The sequence below is a fragment of the Brachyistius frenatus genome, unplaced genomic scaffold (assembly GCF_029030835.1).
Source record: "Brachyistius frenatus isolate BFR_SWC_R1_liver_20210118 unplaced genomic scaffold, ASM2903083v1 Contig_60, whole genome shotgun sequence".
In the NCBI taxonomy this organism is placed as follows: Eukaryota; Metazoa; Chordata; class Actinopteri; family Embiotocidae; genus Brachyistius; species Brachyistius frenatus.
Genome location: NW_027210659.1, coordinates 547,832 through 559,715, shown reverse-complemented (window position 1 = coordinate 559,715; position 11,884 = coordinate 547,832). Strand labels below are relative to the sequence as shown.

Genomic DNA, 11,884 nt, shown 5'->3' with positions numbered 1-11,884 from the left:
AAAAAAGGGACATGGTCAACAAAAGACTGGAAAGTTGTGTAATGTTAAAAAAAAAAAAAACCACCAGGTGGAACATCTGACAACTAACTCGGTTCATTGGTAGCAGGTCAATTGGATATACAAAGGAGAGGCAGAGTCTCTCAGCAGTAAAGATCGGGAAGGATTCACCATCATCTACAGCACAAAAAGTCAACAAAAGATTCAGAGAATTTGAAAGAACTTTCTCTACGGAAGGGATGAGGCTGAAAATCAATATCGGATGGCCGCACTGCATTAAAACCAGAAGCAGTTCTGTAATGGAAATCATTGCATGGGCTCAGGAACACTACGCAACCATTGTCAACACAGTTTATCACCGTTTCCACAAATGCAGGTTAAAACTTCATGCAAAGAAGAAGCCCTAAATAAACGTGATTTAAAAGTGCCACCGCCTTCTCTGGATCCTAGTTCATTTAGGTCGATTGAACTGCAGTGAAAAACTGTCCTGTGGTCTGACCAATCAAAATTTTAAATTTTAAATTATTTTTGGAAATCATGGGCTAAAGAAGAAAGGGACCATCCAGCCTGTTATCGGTGCACAGTTCAAATGCCAGCAGCCCTGATGGTACATAATGCATGAGTGCACTTGACATGGGTAGCCTGCACCTCTGGGAAGGAACCGTTAATGCTGAATGATATATTCAGGTTTTGGAGCAACATATGCTGCCATCCAGACAACGTCTTATTCAGGGAAGGGCCTTGCTCTTTTCAGCAGGACAATGCCAAACTGTATTTTCAACGTATTGCGACCGCGTGGGTCTCCAGTAGAAGAGTCTGGATGCTAAACTGGCCTGCCTGCAGTCCAGACCTGTCACCCATTGAAAACATTTTGCGCATAATGAAAGAAAAAGTGTGACAAAGGAGACCCCGAACTATTGAGCAGCTGAAATCCTATATCAAGCAAGAAAAGAAAAGGACAACATTTGAGGCAACACATGCTCTTGTTTTAACTAGGTTTTTTTGGTATCAAATTGGATTTAAGCATATATTTTCTAAAACACAATAACATTTCTCAGTTTCAACATTTGATGTGTTGCCTTTGTTTTATTTTGATTAAATGGGTTTTAAATAATCAGCAAATCATCAACAATCCGTTTTTGTTCACATTTTTCACAGCGTTCCAACTGTTTTGGAAACGGGGTTGTACACGAGCCTTAAAAAATTACTGAAATTTGAAGACTCTTAGCCAAACTGTGTAAGTGATAAATACAATATATAACCTGCTTAATAATTACTGTGACTATTAAGGGCACAGCGAAAAGCATAGTATCTAAAAACAAATCACGTTCTGAACATTATGAACTAATGAGCTTAAGTCTATTTCATTTCTCTTTAATGAACAGAATTTCAATTATAATTTTAAGGTAGTTTCATCAAATCGCATGAATTTCCTTCGAGCCACAGGCCACACGGGGCTAGGCTCGCTAACCTTTTGCGGAAATAAAGGATTACATTGAGCTGCTGAATTGTTTATGTGATATTAAAAGCTGTTACATGTTAGCAAACATGTTGGAGCTTTTTAAAAAAAAATAATAATAATACAAGAAACAGGGGAAAAAATAGGTCAACTGTAGCTCAGGCTTTGTCGCAAGCTAGCTGTAACTAGCCAGAGTGCAGTCACTGCTGGTTTCATTTCAACGTGGTGCTATTTTCATTATTTCTTACAATTAAAATCAAAAGTAGTGGACCAAACGACGGCCTTCATTTTTGCCACATCCTGCCAGAACAGGACCTCCAAAATTGGACCTGTATTTGTTTGGATCCAGCACTATCAAAATCTGTAAAATATATTTTTTTAAATGTTTATGTTAAGTATTTCATGTTATATGTTCTGTCATTCTTTTATTTCCCATTAAAGTTACTTGTAAATTGCTTGTTTGCCCATTTAAATGGATTTTATATGGGGTTATAAAGAGATAGAGACATAAATCACTTAGGTCACACTGTCGTATGCAGCATGTGGAGTTTTGTGTCACATAAGCTGATGTTACTGCGATTTGAACTTCAGCAACAAGTTCAACAAGCTGCAAGCCATGAACAGCTGTTTCTATTTGCCTCCCCCTATTGAGTTTGAGTAATTATCGTGGATGCTGGGATTATTAAATATAAGTAAATAACGCTTGGTTTGTGAAGACAGTTTTGTTAGTCTAGTTAGTGTTCCTTGACTTCTTCTCTCCCTTTGAGCCACAGAAAACAGCACCCTCTCTGTGTTCTCTGTGCTACCGCACAGCTTTACAAAATTGTATTCATCTTAATGTATCAAAAACGAAATAAGGTCGTCGTTACAAGTTCCCTCAAAGACAAACTGCAGCAGATACAGTGTGTTGAAGTCAGTGATTCAAGAAATAGTGTTTTCTTTTTGTGCTGGTTGTCCCCGCTCTGCCCGAAGCTCCCTTGCATGGCTGATAAAAATCAACATCGTGTACAATAAAGCAGGATTAGTGCTCTGCCATGAATCTGTACAGAATATATACACCACTGGGTTCCTACATGGCACTGGGCAGGTAGATGTGAAGGTTTTACGCGCACATAAAGACAATACAATCAACATGGTTACGCTCAAGTACAGATTAGTAATACAAATGTAGCGTCACCACTATGGAGGCAGGACCACTTCAATAATAATAATGAGAACAATAAAGATAATAATAGACTTTTTAGCTTCCGTATGCTGTTTTAGTCCCAGTAGGAGTTTTAAAAAGCACCCACACTATTGGGATAGTGTAAGTCATCATCAGTACATTCAGTCATAACATCATCATAATACACTACGATAAATGTGCATTTTATAAAGTTGTATACCACAACCACCCTCAAGCGGAGCGCATGGCGCTCCAGGATGTTTTGTTTTCTATGCCCCGCTCGCTTCGGTCAAAACTCTGCAAAACTGAAAGCTTCAAAAGTCAGTGATTTACACAGATAGTTCCTCCTTTTCAAAAGGTCCCCATCCTGCTTCCTAGTCCCTCTGTCAGCCCATCTGCTCCTCTGTGATGTGTTATAAAATTGGTGGTAGTCATTAGTAAGAAATGAAAGAGTTTTTTTTTTTAAAGTTTTTTTACACTTTTTTTTTTCTGCCTCTCAGCGAGGCAAAGCTTATTCAACACCAAGGAATTGATGTTTAATAAATCTGCCGTTCCTCATGTGAGACTTGGTCACATGGTCCTACTTCTTCCCCTCACCGTCTGTGAAGAGAAGACAAAAATAAAACACAAACATTCAGGCACATTCAGAACTTTATTATGTTTGAGCAGACCGTTACGCTACAGAAGTCGTCTGAATCTGTGGTTTTTGAACCAATTATCAAGAGATCACTAGTTAATTATCAAATTTGATGTTATTATGACATTAACAAGATGCATAACGCTGCTTTCTTTTCTTCCGGATTTTACCCACATCAGTTTCACATTCTGTCTGGAAAGAATGAGCAACATTTCTTATTTCGAGATAATGAATTTGTAATGCATGAAAACAGTTTGATATCTAACGGTAGGGAGATAATTAATTGGTGATTTTCAGACATTAGGCCAGAAAAACTAGCAACCACTGCTGCTTTCAGCTTCTGCAGCAAACCCATTCTTCATGCTTCTGCTGTAGTGTGCCTCAACTGTCACCATCACTCTTGTTAATCTATTTTATTTCACAGCAATTACTATTTATAGATAACTGCTGTCTTTGCAGGAGTAAGATAATCACCACATTGTGCTGTTTTACTGCCGGGCAGGTTCCTTCTGCATTATTCCACACCTTTAAATGAAAGCGATGATATACGAAAGTATATGGAAAACACTGCAGAGTGGGTAATGATCTACTGGAGGGTAATTTAAGCAGGTATAGACAAGAGTCACACAGTCCAATAACCAGCAAGCCGTTATTCCCAGGAAAGAAGGTTTAGTTATTCGATTTATTGACTCAGCAGATGAAACAGTTGTCTGGCTCATTTTACTCGGTTTGCATCTTTTTGGAGAAAACAAATTCAGAACGAAAAAGATGCAAACTTAGTGGATAATCCATGACTCAGTTAACCACACTAACAGTATTCCTAAATTGAAGAAGATATTCTGCACACAAACTGACAAATACTTTCAAAATCAAGTGATAAAAACAACACTGCCCACTTTAGCAGTTTGTATTTTAAATAATAAAATGTAAAATAAAGAAATCTGCATTGCACTTGATGCCTCCTCTGTCAAGTTGCATTTCATATCCTTGTAGGTGTTCATGTGTTTGGCAAGTAAAGCTGATTCTGCTAGAACACCAAGTTGTTACCTAGACAGTAGACAATACTTCAGATGTGGTCGATGCTGCAAAGAGGCTTCAAATTATAAAGTGTGTTTTCATACACAGCTTAAACCCTCCACTACTCACTACAGTTTCAAGGTGGGCATTTGTTATTAGTGCCTCTAATTTAGTGTCCGACCAAATGTGAAATACGGTCAAAATCTCCCATCCTGTTGTTGAGTTAAAAGTGTTTTTCCCTGAACATTATGATGTCACACTGAAGGAACATCTGTTTTGGGGTGTGGAGTTTTTTTCTCCTCCACTTTTTCATGCATGTCCTGGCTGAAGCTAAGTGCTGTTATCGGAAATAATTATCCCATCGACAGGGGATGTTCCTGCTGTTAACAGGAAAAGTAACAGGTACTGACGAATCACAATGGACAGTTATATAGCTCATGTAACACTCATATTACATTGTAGTTTTCCTTTTTTTAATATATTTAAAAGTATATCGTCTGGCATTAAGTTTTATGATTATGATTACATTTGCCCACGATAATCCGAACAGTGGTGTGGTCCGTCGCATAGCAATTTTTTCTTTTCATTTCTATATATTTTTTTTTTATATGGGTTTAATGATGAGTCAGTGACAGTGATATTATTAAACCATTCTAAAAACTCTCAACTGAAGCCCAACAATAATAAATCCATGTTAGTCATCGTAGAACCAGGCAGCCTCTTCACTGATTGAGCCACGCATGGCAACTTTCCTGGTACAGGGACCTGCAAGGGTGGAAAGATTTTAATTCTGACTGTGACAAAAAATTCTGTCACATAGTTTCAGTGTTTGAAACGTACCAGTTGAGGAGTGTCCTGACACCTGCTGACTGGAGACCAGCGATCTAGAGCTCAACCCTTAAATGCAAAAGAACGCAGTGACAAAAAAATCAGCTGTGAAACATCAAACTGTACAAGATAATCATCCTGTAATGTGTTTACAGCACAAAGACAGTGAGAGAATCAAACTGTTGTTCAGTAGCAGAGCTGAAAGATATATTAGCTTTGAGATATTTTAATGTGGACCAATAGTAGCCTATACAGCCAGTTGTTAAGTTTATTGGGTACACAGCAAAAACTAAGGCTTTTTTCATGGTATAGCCCCATCGACAGCGATGTTCGCAGGCTTTATGTGTTCAGGTCATCCATTCGTCCATCCTATTCTTGGGAACATGATGTCTCAGGGATGTCTCGAGGGATTTTTAATGTGGAGCAAAAGTTCACTTGTTCTCAAAAATCAAATGAGAATCTTTTAGTGGGTAAAGGTCACTGTGTCCTTGTGTCCATCCCACTATGGCAAATGCAAAACTTGGGGGAATGACTACAGGGAATTTCTTCAAATTTGCCACAAATATTAATTTGGTGATGAACTGACTAGATTTGATTGTTGAAGATCAAGGTCACCTCGATGGTTTGAAGAGCTCTGTGTTGAGAATTTGATTTTGAGGTTGCAGTCTGCAGCTGTATTGGATGGTACAGAGACAGGACAGCCACCTGGGAGGTTGACTAAGTTGCCACCAGCTGGAGGGAACGTTTTGAAGTTTCCCTGATCTTCATTTATAAGTCAGTCACTGAAGTCCAATGCACCTGTGGTTAATTTTCTTATAGGATTCTTGTTTTAAACATGTTTGGAAATTCCATGCAAATTCGATGATATGATCCACACCAGGATGAAATTGTAATTAGGACATGGGAAATACTGTCCATGGGCATTTGTGTCCTCAACCCCAGTCATGTTGTCAGTGAGTCGGTCGGTCATTTAAAAGAAATTCCGTCCTGACAAACGGTGGTCTGAACCCTGAAATCAATAAAATATCTCTGAGGTAGAAAATCCAGGCATTTTGTTGCCTGTCAGCTATAAATCCAGATGTTTGCTCCTGGACTGACAGGTGTCAATCACCCCACTGTGCTCCATTAAAACACCCCACTTGGTTTCACTGAATGATGGAAGATGGAAGCCGGTGATTGTTGTGCATCTATCTCAGTTATATGTCACTGCAGCAGTTAACACACCCACAGCGCTGGTGTTAGTCTGTTACTTTGTTAACATGGAGGTTAATGAGTGTCTAAATCCTGTCCAGACCGCACTGCTACTAAACATTCACACTGAGATCCTCTCTCTCTGTAGCCATAACGTGTGCACAGGAAACAAACAGAACTTAAATAAATATAGCATCATAAACATGGTCAAGGAAAGGGAAAGTCATATTTCATTATTGCCACCTGCTACTCAGTACAGAAAATGTGTTTGCAATGCGAAGGGTTTAAAGACACAGATGAACAGTAACCTGATAATGTCGGACTCACGCAGGGTTATGAATGTACATGTCATGTCAAATCCTATCCTGAATACGGTTCTAAGCAGGACAAGACATAACTGCAGACAGATGATGTTGATTGCATGACACAGAACAGAATTTTAATAGAGGGTACACACAAGACAAAAGCAATTTAAAAAAACATTTACCAATTTGACAACACAGGTGCAGCATTTAGCATAGATGCAAAGGGTTGTAAATGCTAACACGTGTTCAAAAGCAAGTATATCTCCAGCCTGAGACTTGCAGACACAGAAAACACGACCAAATACAAAAACAAACGTGCTGCAAATAGAAACAGAAATGTTTCAAGAGGGCACTAAGAACGTCTAGCCGTAGCCGGGACAAGCTTGATGTTGCAACAATTTGTAACTCGTGAAGTTCCTGAAATTGAGTCTTGACAATCGAGGGAGTCTCTGATTCCGAGATCACAAGGGGACAAAACCCTTTGAAAACATTTGGAGCATTCTCCGCCGTGCACGAACTGGACGGTGTCTGAATTGTTTCCATGGAGTTTTTGCAGGTCCCCGACTCGCATCTGTCACATCTCCATACTGCCCCTACACTGCCCTTGCAGGTCATGCAGGTCATTGCATCTTGCCTAATTAATTCCGTAACTTCTGATGACGTGCACAACCAACGCTCCAAACAGACACAGGCTACACGAGGCAGCCGCCATGTGCACACAAACACAAAGTTGAAAGCACGTATATCTCCGGCCTTACAGGTATCTCCAGCTGCTTTGTGTTGAGGCCGCTATAAATGATTAGTGCAGGACTGTGGTACAGTGAGTTACATCAGTTTGGGTGAATTACTTGTAATTGAATTGCATATTCTCAACATTCAACAACAACAAAATGATCCTCCTGAGACACAAAAACCAGGCGAAAGACAAAGTTAACCACAAAGGAACTTTCCCCTTCTGCTGTTCTACAAGCAACAACTAGTACAAGCAGAATCTGACCAAAAGTATGCAGTCACATGATCTGTCCAGATTATAGCCTAGCATGTCATTCTAAAACCCCATTTCATAATCTGCTGCTGAAACAGCCTCTGCTCTTCACAGCACGGTACCGTGGACTTCTGTTACCCTTTCTCTTTCTCTCTCTCTCTCTCTCTCTCTCTCTCTCTCTCTCTCTCTCTCTCTCTCTCTCTCTCTCTCTCTCTCTCTCTCTCTCTCTCTCTCTCTCTCTCTCTCTCTCTCTCTCTCTCTCTCTCTCTCTCTCTCTCTCTCTCTCTCTCTCTCTCTCTCTCTCTCTCTCTCTCTCTCTCTCTCTCTCTCTCTCTCTCTCTCTCTCTCTCTCTCTCTCTCTCTCTCTCTCTCTCTCTCTCTCTCTCTCTCTCTCTCTCTCTCTCTCTCTCTCTCTCTCTCTCTCTCTCTCTCTCTCTCTCTCTCTCTCTCTCTCTCTCTCTCTCTCTCTCTCTCTCTCTCTCTCTCTCTCTCTCTCTCTCTCTCTCTCTCTCTCTCTCTCTCTCTCTCTCTCTCTCTCTCTCCCTTTGACACCTGAATTAAAGACTCAGTTTAGTTTGACAGACTTTCGAGGTGCGGCGTGTCTTTACCTTGGTAGATGTCATACTGTCCTGACATCAGGTTGTAGCTCATACCCAAGTGTGTGTGATGGTGTGTGTGGAGGTGTCGGGCGAACGACACGTGGTTCCTCTCTCGCTCCGTCTCTCGGTCTCTCTCGGGGGAACCTTTCTCGCCAGGCTGCACAAACAGGAACACGTGTGCGTTTAGATTTTTCTCCAACTCTGCAAATCGAGTACTTTGACACAGGATTCCAGAATGAATGTTTCCGGACTTCATGATGAGGTAGTAAGGAATGGCACATTTTGATGTATCTGTTTTAAAACTCCCATAATACTGCAAAAAAAAAGTTACTGTAAATCCAGTCTCTCTATTAAGTCGGAAAAATCATTTTCATCTGTTTGAAAACAGGAGATGTCATTTTTTTTTAATTTTTTTTTTTTTAATGTTTTACGAGACACATGATCTGTCCAGATTATAGCCTAGCATGTCATTCCAAAACCCCATTTAATAATCTGCTGCTGTAACAGCCTCTGCTCTTCACTGTAGCGTAGACCTGTGCTCTGTTCCCGATGACATACTTCCCTTTTGTACTCTAACAAATAGTGCTCCTACATGTTAAGACTCTTACTTATATAGTGCTGGAAGTTTGACAGGGTAGTGTTGTTTCTAATCGCACACTGCTGTTCTGCACTGACCGGGAAAAAAAACCCTTATCATGTTAATACAGTACATCATGCAGTAGTTGACGGTTGTGAGTCAGAGCAGGTGGGATTTAAAGAGATCGCCTTTTTTCCTAGATTTACATTGCATTTCCTTATTTTTTATCATAGTGAATTAATATTATTATTATCATTAATATTATTATTATTTACAAGTATACAGTGTTATAATTAAATTTGATGAATTGAAATTGGCTAAAAAAAATAAATCAGTTGAGACACTGATAATATATAAAATAAAAATACATAAATAAAAGACCCAAATGGTTTAGCATGCCCTGCAACAGGATTCATTTCTAAACGCAGTTAATCTAGCCGAGTGGTGGACTGATGCCGGAGCACCGGTGTGTGGTGTGATAGTCATGGCTTTCCCTAAGAGAGGCGGATTGTGGTATCAAAAAAAAGGAAGTAAAGGAAAGACAAACATGGTTTAAAAGTGGTTGAAGATCATTTCTGCAGTTGTTTCTATCCATGCGAGTCAGACAGGGTTTGCGGTGTGTAACACATTCATCAGTGACGTACAGTAGCTATCACTATATAACATGAGAAAGCTCAACATTAGGAAACACATTGGTTTCAGAAACGGAGAGTAGAGCAGCAGCAGGTACCTCATCATCTCCTCATGATGCTACTGAGGACGTGAGACAATGTCAGCTCATATTGCGGCAACTAATAGTTATTCCCAGCAGTCATTTAGAGCAGTTTCCACTGAAAGGAACACTAACATTATATACCCTGTTTTATAGGCTATAAGGAGGTTAAGAGGCAAATGCAAAGACAATAACATTTCTCAAAGGTGAAGAGTTTCACATCTGATAATGTGAACTTTTATTTATTTTCAGGTGTCTCAACCTGCAACACTCAGCTGGATAACAGCTGGTTTTACAGTGTTTTCCTGTAGCGTAGACCTGTGCTCTGTTCCCAATGACATACTTCCCTTTTGTACTCTAACAAATAGTGCTCCTACATGTTAAGACTCTTACTTATATAGTGCTGAAAGTTTGACAGGTTAGTGTTGTTTCTAATCGCACACTGCTGTTCTGCACTGACCGGAAAAAACCCCTCATCATGTTAATACACCGCCCTCCAGCAAATCTACAGCTTTCATTATTTAACCCCAAAATGTAGTGTTTTTGTTCCCTCTGTCCAGCAGCAGAAGTCCAAAAGAAGCACTCTTGTGCCGTTTTCAGTTTCAGCAACGGCTGCTTCAGACGCCTTCATTTGAAAATTCTTTACGTCAGTGGCCCCGCCCCCTTCTTCTACATAGCCAAGACGGCTATTTCTTTTCAAATTGCTGAGTCATCGAGTATCTTACTATCATGGTTCTCATATTGCCAGATTTTAACCAATATACCACACACAATTATTAAAAAGATATCTTTACTGCCAGCATTTTATGGTAGGATACATGTAAAATCAAAACGATTTCAAAAGACATCGTTTTGTCTTTGATATAAAAAATAAATATGCAAGTATTATCTTATCATATGATGGAGGATCTGGATAGCCGAGGCAGTTCTGAAGAGAAAAAAACCCACAACATACAGCATGCAGCTAGTTGTAGTTGTGAAATGACCCTGAAATAGCTTCCAGGGGTTCATAGGATTTACTTGTGTGATTCTACAAATACTGCAAAAAATAAACATAAATCATATAACCTATCTCAAACCTATAAATGTGTTCAGGGTTGTGAAGTCAGTTTGTTTGTTTATAGATTTAAAATGTGTAATTCTTAATGGTCTCAATAGGTTTTGTGTGAATGTAGCTGGTCAGTGTCATCCTAGTGTTACGTGTTGTCAATGAGTGGAATCGGAGCGTGTCAAACATGAACTTTTACAGGCGGAGATTTTCATTTTTGCTTCATGTTTTCTTTGTTGTTCTTTTAATCCCTCCCCGAGGTGTTTTTTTTTTCTGTCACAAACATCAGATTTGTGTGGTGTGAAAGGAAATCAACATCAGAGGAGTGATGCTGTGAGCTGCAGTGTGGATGAGGCTATGAAAAGTGAGCGGTTTTCTCACAGCGGGTGATTTTCCGTGGTACTGATGGCTCTGCTGCTGCTGCAGCTCGATGGCTGCGGACGAGGACGAGTCGCTGCTCTGGTTGCTGCTCACCTCCCCTCCTCTGCCGGGCAGAGTCACCTCCGACTCCTCCCTGCCCGCCGTCTTACCATACAGAGGATAATGGAAACCTGTTGGCCACAAAACACAGAGACAAAAAGGAAAATGCACACAGTGCTATTAAATATGGATCCGACCACTTCCAACTAGGTACATTTGTTTTCCATATTATGCATTATTTATAGAGAAAGATTATTTCATGGCACCCTTTTTTGCTCGTATGGCAAATTTAGTCATTTCCAGGCAGGCAAACAAATCAATGTGCAAAAATGAATATGATTAGGTCAGACCGAATGGGAATCCCTACTGCAGTTAGCAAAATGGCCATTTCAGGTGCCTAATATCCTTGATTGCTTTAACTCAGGCTGAAAGTACATGTTTAAGCGATTCAATTATAAATATGTTTTTTTTTTTGGAAAGCTGCAGTGAGCCGGCTCTTTTTGATCTGATTTGATCTGCTGTTTTGTACAACTCCTCATTTCCCCAAATCTCTTCAACGGAAGGGGAGAGTGAGAGCCAATTCATTGGTAATTCTTAGTAAATAAAAAGGAAATGGTAGATCATTTAACATTTAAGTGCTGCTTGCCATTTGTGAACAGACTCAGCTTGCATAGCTCGATTCACAAATGTTTTTTTTTGTCATCAGGGAATTATCTGTAGCCAGTCAGATTTCTCCTTCTTTTTCAGCCAATCACGAGTGTAGAGTTGAAGGTAATTACATCTGCATTACATCTGCACAGGCTCACACAGAAAGTGTATTTTGAGCCACATGTTTAGCAAAGCAGCAGTAGCTGCAAGGGCTCATTTTGAAAAAAACAATGCAAGTGCCTCAGAGTGTAATACCACAGATGGCCACTTTGCTGTCTCAAAAAAAAAAAAAAAAA

The 11,884-nt window shown here is 39.8% G+C and overlaps 1 protein-coding gene across 3 annotated transcripts in view; it reads right to left on the bottom strand.

Annotated features, from left to right (window-relative positions):
• znf608 (zinc finger protein 608) overlaps positions 1–11,884 on the bottom strand; it is a 66,151-nt gene continuing 54,267 nt past the window's right edge. For 2 of the 3 annotated variants that reach the window (XM_069705909.1, XM_069705911.1), the window contains exons 6-9: positions 10,902–11,071; positions 8,193–8,340; positions 5,116–5,172; positions 3,253–5,040 (exon numbers count right to left, since the gene is read on the bottom strand). In XM_069705909.1, the coding sequence (XP_069562010.1) occupies positions 4,970–5,040; positions 5,116–5,172; positions 8,193–8,340; positions 10,902–11,071 (446 nt within the window). In that variant the 3' untranslated portion in view covers positions 3,253–4,969. Of the gene's footprint in view, positions 3,222–3,252; positions 5,041–5,115; positions 5,173–8,192; positions 8,341–10,901; positions 11,072–11,884 lie in introns of those variants that run through there. The other variant, XM_069705910.1, reaches the window with a different exon arrangement.